At 35.9% G+C, this 16,505-nt stretch overlaps 1 protein-coding gene across 3 annotated transcripts in view; it reads right to left on the reverse strand.

Annotated features, from left to right (window-relative positions):
• Positions 1-268: 268 nt before the first annotated feature.
• LOC145662991 (cytochrome b5 reductase 4) overlaps positions 269-16,505 on the reverse strand; it is a 388,832-nt gene continuing 372,595 nt past the window's right edge. For all 3 annotated transcript variants that reach the window (XM_081729095.1, XM_081729097.1, XM_081729098.1), the window contains 2 exons: positions 13,564-13,740; positions 269-6,874 (listed from right to left, as the gene is read on the reverse strand). In XM_081729095.1, coding sequence (XP_081585221.1) covers positions 6,820-6,874; positions 13,564-13,740 — 232 coding nt within the window. In that variant the 3' untranslated portion in view covers positions 269-6,819. The remainder of the gene's footprint in view (positions 6,875-13,563; positions 13,741-16,505) is intronic.

Below are 16,505 nucleotides of genomic sequence, written 5' to 3' on the forward strand. Positions count from 1 at the left end.
CACTACTGGCCTCGATAGCCGTTTTAAGTACCTAGTTGTCTGTGGCTTGTAAACGGCATGTTTCAGAGGGATTCATCGCTTTTCGTAAATTTAGTTAATTCCCCACTGTATTTACCACATCTTTACCGAACGACTGGCATGTTTTTCTTCCCATTTCGTGATCATTTGCTTCCTGTTTAAACTCGTCAAGTTCTTGGGGTTCTCGCTGATGTCTCCGTTTAACTGTAGTGACCACAACCGAGAGGCTACAAAAAGAAAGTCTCTAACATGTTGTATTTCTTTTTATTTTTTACCTTGAAACAAAAAGTGTTTGAAGTACGTATAATGACACCACTATATGACAAGGTTGACATAACATTATAATGTGTTGAAAATAAAATGAAAAATTTTGGTTCATTTTTATTCGACACAATTGCATATTTGTTCATTTAAGTATCACAACTTATATATACATAACTTGAAACCCAACTCATCCATAGTTTTTATACTTTACTGTTGATAATATAAACTTACATTTCACATTCCCTTCAGACAATCAGGAAATTCTTTACACAAAAATAAACATTTATAATAAACTAAACCAAAGTTGACAAATCTGGACATCATAAATACCAATACATACATAAAATATTACGTACATTAAAGCCTCAGATTATTTTTTGTCTGTTCTATGTAGTTATGTACAAGAAACATATCAGCTAACTGTCTTTTTTTTAAATTTCATGACTTTTCTGTCGCGCACACTTTACTTAAAAACAAACTCTTCTCTATAACATACAGTTATAACAATTCAGTTCGATTATTTTCCACCTATAATTCTTTTGGAAATTATTACAAGCGAGGTTTCTTATTTCAATCCTTTTGGCATAGTATACTTTAGAATTTTGTAGTCAATTCCACAAAAAATCGGTTAATTATTAATTGTAGTTTCCGTCAGAGGTGGAAAACCTACATTCATAGTAGGAATAGATTTTTCGCTTGGAATTTTTGAGAAAGTATGAAAACAATTGGTTTTCCTCTCTGGATCCTAGAGACTCAATCAGGTTTCAAATGACAATCAGAATTAGATATAAAGCATTGACTGAATAATATAGAACGAAGGTAAAACGTAAAATTACCAAACTTTCTAAGTAATTTCAGAATCAATATAAAGTTAAATACAGTTTTCAGTGACGCACGGCGAACGTAACCTCCTAAGTAATTGAAACTGTACTCAAATTCGGTTATCTATTCCATAGCTACTGATAAAAGGTGGTAAGAGAAATATAATAACTAACCAAACTGCGCTCACCAGCAATTTTCGTTTGGTGATAAACATTTGATTGGTCATTTAAATACAGCATTTATGCAAATAATACGTTATTTCTAATTTGAGAAAATGTTATTTAAACTGATCGAATAGTCCAAAAGCTACCGACAAACGAATACTTATCATAATAATCCTCATGATCAAAAGTATTATGGCATTACCATCAGGTCACTTACTCCAAATTTAAACCTTCGCATTCTTTTTTATCACAGCTTCACAACTAATTAATCACCTAAACCAGTTTATTTCCCTCTTTGTGATTCTGTTCCTTTCTTCCATATCAATCCTAGCACTTTCTAATTGGTTTTCCGTTCTCGCCAACTAGTTTTTCTTCTTCACATTCATATTTTCAAAGCTTCTCTGCTCCTTAGAGTACAGTACTCCACACAAAACATTTGTTGAGCTTTTTCTAAATTCTTTATTCGAAGCTTTAAAAACATATACTTTATTTCTTCCTAAATATTTCTTTCGCCATTCCTATCGTTGCTTTTATTTCTCGTTTACATTTCCTACCTTCTCTAATAGTACTATCTAGTTACTAAACTAGTTATTCTTTCTACTTTTTCCTTTACAGAAAATCCGGAACCGGACGGTTCTAAGTTACTGTCCTATTCTTTAATATTTCTTTTTTTACTACTCTTTCCCTCCCTAATTTCTCTTCACTCTGTGTTCTATGACATTGTCTTATTAATATCCTCTGGTAATTTGTTCTCCATGTCTTCTGGGACATTTCTTTGTTCAACTTATGTATAATGTTCAACCTTGAAAACTTTAGATTCAAGTTTAAAATTGCTTATTAGATAGGTCTAATTTAAAAGTAGCGAAACTTTTCGTCACTATCTCTCAGAAATGTAATAAGTTATCACTTTTTGTAACAAGGAAAGTATATACACCTTTCAAGTCTTTGTTCCTTTATAGAAAGAAAAACGTGAAACACGTCAGAAAATTCTAATCTATTTTTTTCTTAGAACTCTTGTTTTCGTATCATGTTTTAATAATATATCTTCGTATTTTTTTCCTATTTTTATATCAGAAGTTCTAATTTGACCTTATTTTTAGAAATAATTTAGCAAAAAAAAAATCCTAAACCAAACAAAACTTTCATTTTCAAATTAACAATTTCGTACAGCATCTAGTATTCAAGGAACACATTTATCTTTGCACCTTACTTTAAAATCAAGATGAGCTTCAAGCACTTTTCCAACATATAAATTTAAGTGCAAAACTATTTGGTACAACACTATCATAGATTTTTAGATATTCCGAAATCCTCATATGACTGTTAGCCTCTTACTTCACGATAATGTCTCTAGCAGTTTTAGAATATGATCACAACAGGATACATAACTTCCAAAAACCTGTGAAATATTGAGATACATACACTCTTCGGTTGTTTGAAACACAAATATAAAAGACAGACGATATTCATCATTCCACATTTACAATAACAGAACAAGAGGCAATTGGTATTTACAATCCAGACAGATGAGTTGATTGATTTTCCCTTCTTCCTGAAGGTTCGTTTTGTCAAAAATATCACAATCGAAGCTGCTTTTCACTTGAATTTTAACTTTATAATTCTTCTTCTGATTCTACGCAACAAGACAGCAGATTTAACATAACTTAAATATCATAGTGATAGTGTGTATTGTTGCAGTCGTAGTAAAATATGTTATCTTTCGGATCGTTACAAATATTTCCACCCAATTTTACATTGATCTTTTAAAGAAATCACATAAACATTATTACACATATACTGGACGTTGATATGACTGAGTACATATTAAATAAGTGTTAAACAAAAGATATATAATGATAATAATATTAATACACCTTGTACCTCTTGTTTTTAATTTTATACCTCGTTTTGAGAACAAAATATCTTGTTTACATTTAACGTTCCACGGTTACATCCTGCACTCTAAAGACAAATGATAAATACAAGTAAGTGAAGATGAAACAAAACGAAGGGAAACGAAATGTCTAGTTTTAAATCCCACGATTATTCCTTTAGGCTAAAGGAGACAGGTAATTAATGAAAGTAAATGATCATGAAAGGTTTGGGTGGAATGACAATGTAGAAAAAGTGGCAAAACCAGAGAGAATCCATCGATACGATGTTGTCCACCACTCGTGTGGCCAATCATCGAATCGAACAATTTGGTTGAGTAAAGTACGAAGCGAAACTTCCAGAAATCTCACAGACATTGACAACAAAGTCACATGGCTTGGAATAAGGCTAGGACCTTTCTCATCAATGGTGAGTCCTCAGCCACCATATCCCCTCGCACTTGATTTTACTTTTGTTCAGTTATCATTTTGTTCTTTGAATCGAAAATTCCTTCACAAATATGAAGTATAACCCAAATTTTGCATCCATTTTTTTCTCTAATCATGTCCCCATCATAAGTCAGTAACACGAATGCACGATTGATCGACACAAATATTTTATGAAACCCAATATTATATGCAAATAATTCTACGTAAGATTAATTAACGTGATTTTAGCACTAAAATTCATCGCCTAAATATGATGATGAAATAATATAACTAGTGTATACTGCACCTAAATTGTCAAAATATCACTCAAAAATCCACACTTTAGATTTTATACAAGATGTTTTAGAAAAATAATATCATGATTCGGAAGATAATAAATTGATCGATGTTGACTAATAAACCCTACCGAATATAGGTTCAATTTTTAAAGATTCGGTAGATATCCCCCCAAAAAAGTGCAGGCAAATTAATATGAATCTATTTCTCATGTTTAATGGTCAATTACACTAAAGGTTCAAATATGAATCAGTAAACCTCTATGCATTTAGTACACTTCTTGTTGGTCTTGTCCCATTAGATCATCATCTTAATCACGCTATAATAATTTTCTGCAATGTTGTTTGAGTATCTGGAAAAGTGAATACCACCAAGGACTCACATGTACCATTAAAATGATAGAGTTCATATCACATTTAACTAGTAACTAAGTACTTCAATCCACTTCACGGTATTACATCAGCCACGGTGGTTCACAAATGGTAACAGGCCAGATAAAATGAAAGGAAATCTTTGAGTTTTACGTCCCACGGTTATGCCGGTTAGGCTAAAGGAGACAGTGATTATGAGAAATGAATGAAATGGTGGAATGAAAAAAGTGGGAGGAAACGGGAGAACCCCGAGAAAACCCACGAGCACGATGTTTGTCCACCACAAAGTCCACATGGCGCGAGTTGGGATCGAACCAGGGACCCCAAGCACCGGAGGTAGGCAGGCCAGATAATCCGAACTTGAACCCCTAGGATCTGCATATGACAAAGGGCTAGATGAATACGAGAAAGGACCTGCTGACTCGCGTTTTAATTAACTTTACTGCCATTAAGGAATCTAAGGAGATATTGAAGGATGTAACATGCCAAATATGTCAAGGTTAACGGAAGCACATTTCAACATGTCTTCTTATAGATACTGACCATTAATCATGATTCAAAGACACTTAATTATTTGTTTATAACGTACTGTCCTATTGTTGAAATAATTTTGTCTTCATCTCCTAAACAGTTGAGGATCCAACATATGTTCATATACCTGTAATTTCTTACAGAACAACGTATCATCTATCCTAAAATCAAGCTATTACAGTACTGCTCAGGAGGTTTTAAACAACGTTGAAAGTTCGGAGTAAAACAAACGCTTTAAGTGATACACTGCCTTACTTTCTTTACAAATGTTACCTTGTATATAAAGAAAGAAACAAAGAATTTAATTTAGCATTCTGGTGTAGTTAAGCAGTAACACTGACAAAACCTTCGGAATGCTGGTACTTACACCGATGTTTGTAAAAATAATAATAATAATAAATAAAGAATTGCAACACTAACAAAGAACAAAAGATGCGTCCAAACTCACAGACAGAATAGAGAAAACGTATGTAAGCGCTACTATGCTTCATCGGTGCCAAATGGCAATATAAACAGAGTACTGCGTCGCAACGTGGTTGACTTATAAAAAGGCGCTTCCCGTACCATGAAATTGGTACAGGTACAGAGCATGCTGCCACTGCAGCGATGTGTGTTTGTGGCAGTAATGGAGAGAAAAAGTCGTAAACTGCGACGACATACACCGCTAGTTTTGTCTTAGCTCAATGTTGGAGCACAGCAACGAGGGAGAACTTGTTTGCGTCAACTGTTTTGTAGCGTCTACTAAAGGCTATGGTGACATAGAAGCCTTTGCATTGGCTTCCATTTGACCCAGAAATATAAACGTCTCAGGCTACAAGGATGGACAACTAAACACAATAATGACATGATTAGTAGCAACAGTCGTGTATTCGGACGTGTCTCTCTTCATCTCCTATAGTGATAAGCACATACCCATTAAAAGTTATCATGGTGAGCTCAATATGCCAGCGTGTATTATTTATCATCACAGCGCTCGAACGGCAGGTACGATCATGTAGAAAGCCACTGGGTACAAACACGTGTTCTCGGAACCTACACAGTAAAGATAACTTCACTATCGACTACATAAGGGAAGTTCTAGAAAACTGTCACATCCTTCCTTCAAACAATATTGGACGCAACATTTCAGCTCAATGCCCAGGCATATGTACCACGGAATGAGCAAGCCTTCTTCGAGGAACGATTAGTACTACTACTGCTTTTGTGGTCTGCATGGACGCCTGACATTTCACCCACTGAGTATGTGTGGAATATTGTTGGGCGGCACATTGTTCATCATAGTCCTTCAGCAGATAGTTGATGTCTTGTAGATTCCATACAACAGTGGCAAGCAATTCCTCAGGAACATTTTTTTTTCCTGTTTGATTGGACTGGACAAAGGTTCTAGTTGCAATACGTGGAGGCTTCATGCCGTGCACGTTTATCAAGATTACAGGTGGTGAAGAGGTCTGAAACTAATATTTTCTGTATAGTCATGTAAACAAACGTGTGACATAAATTTCATTGTATTTACACATGTCTTTCATGCTATTTTTTACAAACAGCAGTACATAAAAAATACATATACCATTCATTCATTGATTGACCTTATTTAAACAACCCTCTCTCAAGGATCCGGCTTTCTGATACAGTAGGTGAAGTGTACTTATGCTGAAGGAACCTTTACACGTGTACAAGCTAGTATGTGTTTAGTGAAGCCATGATTATTTAGATCGTGTATGCATAACGTCCCTAACCCTTATTCTAAATCTATTCCTTCACTTGAACTCCCTGATTTCCAGATTTTACATATCGTTTTGAACGACAGGGAAAAGAACTGGCCACCCTACCACTTGACGAGTTAGGACGAGTGGAGTAGAACCTGGCTTCGGACTGAACATATATACACAGAAAAGACAACACAAGTACTTGAACAGGAAGACTAACATATTACAGGGAAAGTTTACCAAAAATATACAGAAATGTTATTTTCATTTAAATGATTTGCCGACAATGTTTCACTGAAGGTATAACTTATCACTGAAAAAAGTTGAATATTCCATATTGCCATCTTTAATCCAGGAAACAATGGTAATTCTTCTGGTTATAACCCATTTCATGGAGCAACCTGGAAAAAGATTGGAAAAAATTAATTCCAGAATTAATTGCATAAAATATTAATGGACATACACAACATTCCAAAGTTTTGAATTAACAAACGATAATGGACATAGGTACACAACATTCCAAAATTTTGAATTAACCAACGAACGACAGTATAGCTATAAAAGAAATAAATACACTGATTCTCTCATTCCACACTTAGTCACCAAGCCATCACCTGGTGGGTGCTCATGTGATTCAGATTCCGTTAAGCTCTATGTCCACGCCTCATATACCCTCCCTGCTGAAACGGACAGAAAATCCTCGTATCACTGAAGAAAAGCCTATTTATTCCCAATGAGTATGTGGTGTGTGCACTCTGGTGTTGAGAACTATTCGGTTGCACTTCTTCGAAAACAAGTTCAAAAGGGAATAACTTCCATTGGCGTACGTTATCGCGATATGATAACAGTATTTTTATGCTTCAGTTGGAAGTTATGAACTTAGACGTTGATGTTGGTGAGATGTTCTTCCAGCGGGATGATGCTACGTGTCATGGGGCGCGCAAACCATTGAGTTGTTGTACAAGAAATTACATGGGCGACTGATTTCCAATTGACCACCAAGGTTTTGCGATCTTAGACCATGTGATTTTTGTCTTTGTAGATTTCTAAAGTCCAAGGTTTACAGCAAATTCATACCAACCATTCCTAAAATGAAAGAAGACACATATTTGCAAAATTGTGATTGCAAATTTTGTGGAAAAAATGCGCGAGTGTGTATGAGACATGGAGGACATTTCCCAAATGTTATTTTCCATGTTTAATCGAGTGTTTACTCTTTTAAAGAGTATATCACAACTTTCCCAATTCATGAGATTTAAAACCTCCGTTACTTTTCGGACACCTTACTTAAAGAGGCGGTTTGTTCATAGATGTGTAACAAAAAAAAAGTCCTTGTTTCATAAAGGCAGACTGTATAAGTCAGGCCAGTCCATAAATGTGGATGTTGATTCATAATAACAGGCTCTGTATCAAATTAGGCCAAATCATAAATGTGAATTGTTTCATAAAGGTAGACTGTTTCAAGTTAGACCAATCCATAAATATGCATACTGTCTCATACAGGTAGGCTGTTTATCAATTTATGCCATCCTTCGTAGTATTTTGTCAGTATTGCTTTTGGCTAACTTATCGCCGTTTTCGCTATTAATTTCAATGTAACTGCTCTACTTCAGTACTTTGACTTCGGTTATATTTGACACTGTACCTAATTTGTTGACTCATTCCGAAGTTGAATACATGATACATTACAAATATTTTTAGTACGAAATCGTTTGTATTACAAGTTAATTTCTTATATCAATCCTTAACTATGAAATGACGGAAAATACATAGTTTGGATTTTAAAAAAATGGCAAAACTGTCCTCACGTCACGTTTCAGCACAACTAGAGATCTGTGACTGATAAGGGAATATGAGACAAGGCGGTGACGTGTGGCGAAGGTAATAACTGTGTGTTGTTCAGTCAAAAGCAGCACTGCCATACAGGATGGAAGTAGAAGCGCCATAACAATAAATTTCGGAAAGATAAACAATATGAGTGGATCAAAATTAAAGTGGCACGTGAACTCAGTGTACAACAATGTTCTCTGGGACTTCTGACGACCTACTCGCCAAAATGAAGGAACCACTTCGCAGGAAGCACTACGACACACGAAAGCCATCATGCATGTCATATGGTGATCCCTGCGGAACATCGGCAAAGATTGACGTGCTGACGGCGTGCGCCTTCTACACGTGTCGCAGAAGATGATAGAGATGGGAGTGACTAAAATGAAGGAATGTAACAGGTGTTCTTCTGTGTGTAAAGCCATGTACGAATTATAACAATACCACCATTACTTGCTATGCTGCCCTTATACGAAGGTGATTCATGAAGTAATGCCTTCAAGCCCACTATTTGGCCAATAGTACTGCAAACATTCTGAACTGTTTACCATTAATGAGTTGAGTTGATTTTGAGTTTAACGTCCCGTTCAGCAGCGAGGCTATATGAGACGTGGACCTACTGATGAACGTGGAATCCGAACCACATGAGCTCCCTCCGGGAATCGAACCCGGACCTCCCATGTTTACCATTAAGGCACTGATGTTTAAGCTATAGAATGTCACTTGTTTCACCTATCTATCTCTTCTCGTTCCAGAGTAATGGAGCAACCCATGGTATCCAGTGGTGACGTCCGGTTGAAACAGCGTACTGTTACTGAATTTCTGAAGGCGGAAGGTTGTGCGCCCAGGAACATTCATCGCCGGCGACGACTCGTGGATATACCATTACGAGCCCGCAACGAAACATCGGTCGATAGCGTACCGCCACACGTCTTCTCCTCTGCCAAAAAAAATTCAAAGTTGTTCCATCTGCTGGCAAAGTGTTGTTGACATTCTGCCTCATCCTGATTAGTTCGAATTTTGCGCCCTATGACTTTTGGCTCTTCCCCGAACTTAAGAGCCAACGCAACAATTGTAACGCGGAGGTGCACGCAGCAGTTCGACAATGGTGTCGCCAGTAGCCACCACAATTTTTCGCCGACGGTATGACAAACCTTGTTTCGGGTTGGCGTAAGTGTGTTGCCCGTAATGGGGACTATGTTGAAAAATGATGCCACTATTTGTAGCGATTGCAATCTTTCCACTGATACCTGTATCGGTGCTATCTTTCAAACACAAATAAAGGTTTTACCTTGGAGGCATTACTTTATGAATAACCCTCGTAATTAATTTTATTGGAAGAAATATTCGTTTATGTACTATGAGCATATATGACAACGTACAACCCCCACACACTACCATGTTACAAAACATGTTTCAAATTTCAACGTGCATACCCTAAAAATTATCTGCACCTTCAGATGGTTAATTCTAAAACTGCTATGTTCTTGAACAAAATAGATCGCCCCTACAGAATGTGATAAAGAAAGGACAAATATAGTCTATTTATACTGGATTAAAAGAATGAAATTACCGTGGTATGAAAGTAATATTTTTTTTTAAATAAACATTTTATGTTTGTTAATGCAGCCATATGGTAATTACCGTTGCAAAAAGGAATTCTTACGGAAATTTATATTTAGCGTGTCAAGAGCCTTTCTTTTTCAAGTATGTCCTGCTGGCACTGCTGTCGATGTGTGTTTTCCTCGAGAAAGGAGGGACAATCTTTCAATAGTTGGATACGGACAGAATTGCCAGACTGAAACATTCCGAATTATTTCACGGGCTTCCTTGTGCAATGTTTTGTTAGCTACTCTCACTCTCGTAAGTAGCCCACGATCTTCACTCGCCAAGACCAAACACGTGAATGATAAATTGGCAACGCAACCGAGATCATTCACTTCTTTCCCCAAAGCAAGGTTTCCTCCGTAAGAGGGCAGCAGGGGTGGGGCCGAAGTAAATTTCACAAATTTTCCGAGGACACACTTGAAATAAAAAGGCTCTACCTTATAGTTAGTCAGTAAACCGCCAGAATCACTGTTTCTAAACAAAGAAAACTTTGCACATAGAGAGTTCGAAATTAATAAAATACTGAAATTTTGTTTCATCACTTACAGAGTGATTTTGATTTTTCTTAATTAATAAAAGTTTTTATTTGTTTTCTGAGAGTTCACAATACACTACTTGCATTAGTAAGGCAAGGAGTTTCCCCTTTATAACATAAATATAGGAGTAAAATAAGAAGGAGTATTTCGCTTATTACTGAACTGGATAATAATTTGTGTTCTAGTGCTGTATGCAAGTTACGAAAAAAGTTTGAAGTTACTTTCGTACGTTTGCAGCACCAGGACGAATTATGTCCTCGAAATGCGCTTGAAGAACAGCTGGTAATATTAAACTAAACAAGTTTCTTTACAGAGCTTTTTTATCAAAACTTCCTGCAATGTGTGCTTTATATGCGAGAACTTTCTCTACACACATTTGGTACGCAACGTTATAAAAAATAAATAAAAATAAAAAAACTAGAGGAGGTGGAACGTTTGCATGTATTTGATGTGAGTTAGATAACTTTGTGACTTGTGTAACAGTACACAGTAAACAAGCAGTTCAGTACATCAAGAATAGATTAGACTATATGCAAAAGGGCATATAGTAAATCTATTTACAAAATACATAGTTTCATGTTGAACTAAAATTTATAACGACATAACAATTTCATTAAAACAACAGAAAATTAATTTTACAAGGGTTACACTCCAATCACTTTTCTCTTTTTGGTTCAAAAGAGCCAATATATTTCAGGCAAAAAAGGAAAAATTCTTGTAGGCCTTATATCTGGAGAATTATATATAATGTAGCAAAACCCAAAATATCACTTAACTCAGTATGTGCTTATTCCTTAACAAATAAGAAAACTCGATTTAGGGGCCGTTCAAAAACTTTGTGGTCTCTGATCCAAAAATATATATTTCAATCAAAAAAATTATTGTACGCCTTATATCTGAAGAACTACATACAGTGAATCTAAACCTAAGCTATCACTTAACTCAGTATGATGTGCTTATTCTGTAGAAAATAACAAAACTTGATTTAGGGGCTGTTCAAAAATTTTGTGGCCCCTGATCCAAAAACTAATTATTGGCCAAGATCGCAATATTTAGATTCATTTTTTCAATTATTCCTAAAATTCTTGTTTAGTATTTAAAACTCTCATGTTATAGTATTATTATCTTTTGTTACTGGCATTATATTACGACATTGTATCTAGCAAAATAGTCCGTGTCGGCCAGATCCTGTTAATTATTAAGAAATTCTCTGTCCATGAATATGATGCAATAAATGCGTATCACGATGTATTTCTTCATTATAAGCAAGACGTAACTACTTCCTTGGCCATCTGATTACGAAATACAATCTAAAAATCCACTTGGATTTGGCAATATACGAAATTTAAGATGGCTGAGTAAGTTCTACAAGCACAAATAATGGTTATTCACGATCTCAATAATATGATTTCATCAAACAGTACACTAAAACCTGCTAACTTGGTCACCTGCTTAATTTGACCTCAGTTTCAAAGAACCTGCATTTCCCCATAAGACGTGTATTACTTAATACTTTGTAAGTTGTCAATCTGCTTTAGAACTTGCCTGTACTGAGGCAACGTTCCTATGCTGTTAATGTTAAACTCACTACTGTACGTTGGACACGTAAACATCAGACAGTACATCAGACAGACAGATCATCTTCATATGATACAAAATCCTTGGAGAACACCTTTTTACTATTTGGGAAGCTTAATGAGCCCGGAAGAAAAAAAAATTGTCTACTAAAAGTAATTTCTTCAAAAATACACGATACTGTTTACTGCTTTTTTTTTTACGTATGTTGCTTGCAAGGGTATGAATGAATGTTTATCCAATCATATTCTTTCTACAATACAAGATATTTTTAAGTCTAGTCAAGGTGGACTTCTTGAACTATGTACGTCTTTAATTTTCGTCATATGTTGGAAGCCTATATCATCTGCGGAACTTACAGGAAATATATAACACTATTGAAATTACATTTAGCTCATAGTGTACGATATTCCTTTTTTATTGCAAAGATAAAACTATCATGTAGGAGATAATTAATCGGTACCTTAGAAATCGTATATTACAATCTATAATAGTTTGTAATAGTTTTCCTTCAAAATAAATGTACTTTCTGTACTGGTGACCAACACACACAGATTCCACCATATTCGAAAGTTCTGGAAATTACACAATCAGGCAACAAGTAGAAGTATTTTGGGCACAACTGTTCAAAATTCTTGGAGTAGATATTCATAAATTGGACAGTTGAATAACTGCTACTCAGAACAAACTGACTGAAATTCCAGTTTTACTGCTGATGAACTTATGAAAGGCAAAACTCCTTTTTGCATATTCAAACTATAAAGATTTTTCTATTATAACTAGATGCAAGAAGTAAAATCAGAATTGTATTAGTTTACTTCTGCTGCAAACGACACTATTGTAAGGATCCCCACGTTGCCGTACCAGGCAATAACCACGTGTGAACTACATGTGTTGATAACAAACACAAACAAACAGACGACGTTCCCGAAGAGGAGTCGATCACCATCGCCAACAGTCGGAAGGACGAGTACCCACGATGGAAGCCGACAAGACAGAATAAAAAGGACCTGCACACCTCGATCAACATCAATCTTCACGGATTGATCACACCACCTAAAACCCCTCTCACGACGCTTGGTCACCGAGAGGTACCTATCCTTATACCCACGACGCTCGGTCAACGGGTTCCTATCCTCTTTCTCACGACGCACGGTCACCGAGAAAGAGAAACCTAATCTATACCCCTCTCACGACGCACGGTCACCGAGAGTACCTAACCCCAAAGCCCACGACGCTTGGTCACCGGGCTCCTACCTAATCTTACCTAAATATTAGAGGAATTTCTTACTATAATTTGTGTACATAAATCTTTTGTAATAAAAAGGTGAAGAGAAAAATCCAAATCCCGAGTACATTATTTGCTCTACCCGAGAAATCTTTATACTATGCACTATTTAACCGTTACAATACATTACCCCTACTTGGTACAGTTCGTTTGTTGCTCATAAAAGAAATGGCAAAGTAGATAAATTACTTTCCTATTGCGCGATCATTTTGATGATGCTGTAGAAAGCTTAGATTGAGGAAAAAAAAGAACTTACTTCTCTGTAACTTGAGTAAAAGCTGTAGGACCACAGATGCATATAAAAACTGAGGAAGTGTCGGCAGTGGAAGATTCACTTTTGGGTAGCCATTCTTCTAACAGGCTGCGACGGATACGACCACGTTGTCCTGACCAGTCAGGACCTCCAGACGATAAGACATAAGTCACAAAAAATCTGAAAGTAAATCAACGAATTTACTTAGTATCATTAATATACTAAAATACATTATTATTGTTTGATCAGTCACCTACCACTTCGCTTTTATTTCGTATCGACTTAACAAAACAAAAACCCTTTCCAACAAACTTTTAAAAAAGTTCGTTACTGAATTCTCTGTCTATATGTGTGTGTCTGTTATTTGCGAATTTTTCAATTTTGAGCCCTCCATTTGATGGAACATCAACAACTATCTGAAAGATTTTTTCGCATCACTCGTACCGTTCCCGAGATATTGGCCACAAAAGTTCCGATTTCAGGAGATTTAAGGAGCCATATCTTAGGAACCATAAGTTATAGAGAGATGACATTGCTATTTTTATTTAACACCAATATTGATTCAATAATTATTGTGCCATTAGTTATTGATTCAATGATTAATGCGTCATTAGTTAATCAAATAAATTTAATACACAAACTCATATAAATTTCGAAAAAAAAAATCTTTTTACGTTTGTTGTGGCAATGTTCTTGGAGCATTTTCAACTGGTTTAATTCTTGATTCTGTATTCGATATGAAAAGCCAAGAGGGATGGGAGTATCAACTAAAGAGAGTATTGACTAGCTCTGTTTCTTTATAATTTTTAATTATAAATATCAACTTTAGAAAATAATAATTATGACTAAACAGAGATGGTAAGGATAAAATTCACTGAGAGATTCTATGGTGATGAAAGATGAGTTTTAATTTGACAATTAATTAAAAAGATAACCAGAACTGCTTACAATAAAAAAAAATCAAATTGATCAGTCTAGAATAGTAGTAGATACCTATTTTTCAAACATTTGTGCCTAAAATCATTAGGATTATAACGCCTACTTTTGATTTACCATTTTCTACACTTATAGTTTTAGTACAGACATACACTGGCGCAAATCCCAGGAGGGATGAGGGGGACATGCTCCCTCCAATCTTGGAACTGGGAGAACTGTCCCCCCCCCAATAATCCGATTCGAAATGTGTTTTTTGGGGGAAAATGTGATGATTTGTGTCCGATTGTCACAAAGGGAAGTGAGATAAAATTGATGTCCCCCAGAATAAACCTCAAATCTGCCCGCCTCCCAATGTTGAAGACAACTCTGCTCCCCTGATCCTCCACAGCATTGTTTTTCAACTTCGTAAATATTTTTAACATCGCTTAAAAAATAAGGGAATAGTCTTACCCATACACCCCCCCCCCCCAATGTTGAAGACAGATTTGCGCCGTTGCAGACATAAGAAGCCTATTCTCGAGGCACTGAATCCATTCGAGGGGGTTAGATAAGTTTCCGGCCTAACCCAGTAAATGAACTAATTTCAAAATACTTACAGTATGCTATGCAACTATATTTTAGAGGATATCCTAAAAAAAATCGTAAATATATTCCAAATACTTTTCCTTTATTGCAGGTTTGAAGCGACCATGGCTGAGCCCATTGTGACTTTTATCAAATGTGAGAAGAGAGCAGTCATAAAATACCTCTTCTCAACGAATATGGGGGCGAAGAAAATTTTTGATGAATTTGCAGAATGGCCAATGACTGTCCTTCATATAGCTCAGTGAAATCTTGGGTAGGGGAGTTCAGGAGGGGCAGGGGAGCACCGAAGATGAGAGGTGTGGAAGACTCAAAACAATGGTGACCATGGAAACTTTGAATCGTGTGCACGATACGATCCTTGCAGACAGGCGAACTGGTCTGTCACGTATTGCAGAGACCTGAGGGATTAGTGTGGAGCCTATGGACTACATCGTGCATGAAGAACTTCGTATGAAAAAAAATGTTGGCAAAGTGGGGGCCCAAACTTTTCACAGCTGATCAGAAGCGGAGAAAACGGTACTACACAGTGTGTTGTGCTGTTTTTTTAGTGAATGCTTCCAACTTTATTATACAAATTGTTACTGTTGATGAAATGTAATTAAATGTGTATGATTCCAAAAACAAAACTCAGTCTATGTCCGAAAAAATGACACAGAGAAATTCCGCTGGGAAACTGATGTCATTTTTTGAGATTGTGAGGGGGTAATACTGAGCCAATATCTAAAATAATAATAGTTAAAAAAAAAACACTGTGTTGAATGCTACAAGATAGATGAACCTGCTGGAAAACTTGCATACCGCACTGAAGGAAAAGGTCCGAGGAAAACTATCCAAACGAATCGCCTTCTTGCAAGACAATGATCCTTGCCACAAAGCAGCCATTGCAATGCACAAACTATGTGAACTGAAGTTCGATATCATTGACGATTCCCCATATTCTCCAGATCTGCCCCCTTCAGATTACCTTAAATTAAATTAAGTAAATTTTAAGATGAATGAACATTTGAAAATAGAATACATTAAATATTTAGATTTGTTGACTAGAAAGTCATTTAGTTTCATTTTAGTATTGTATTCCAACGACAGATTGGTATTTTGAATCCTAAATATTATACTAACCCATTAATCTCTATAGCATTGTGAGTAATCTATTATTTAAGGATCATATCCATAATTACTTCCACAGAAACCCACAGGAAAGCGATTTTTGATTGTCCACACCTTTGGATCAATTGGATGAATCAACGAACTCATTTCCTAAGTTTTGGCCCTCTACATTCTGTTTAAAATTGATGGTCCACCAAGTAGGCCTATTTGTTTTTAAGATGTTTTTGTCTTCCGGACGGGCAGAATGACAGACAGGGTAAATATACAGGGTTTTCATAAAGACTGGACGGATTTAATATGCTTATAATTTTCATAAA

This window comes from Thermobia domestica, chromosome 10, assembly GCF_964235325.1.
Source record: "Thermobia domestica chromosome 10, izTheDome1.hap1.1, whole genome shotgun sequence".
In the NCBI taxonomy this organism is placed as follows: Eukaryota; Metazoa; Arthropoda; class Insecta; order Zygentoma; family Lepismatidae; genus Thermobia; species Thermobia domestica.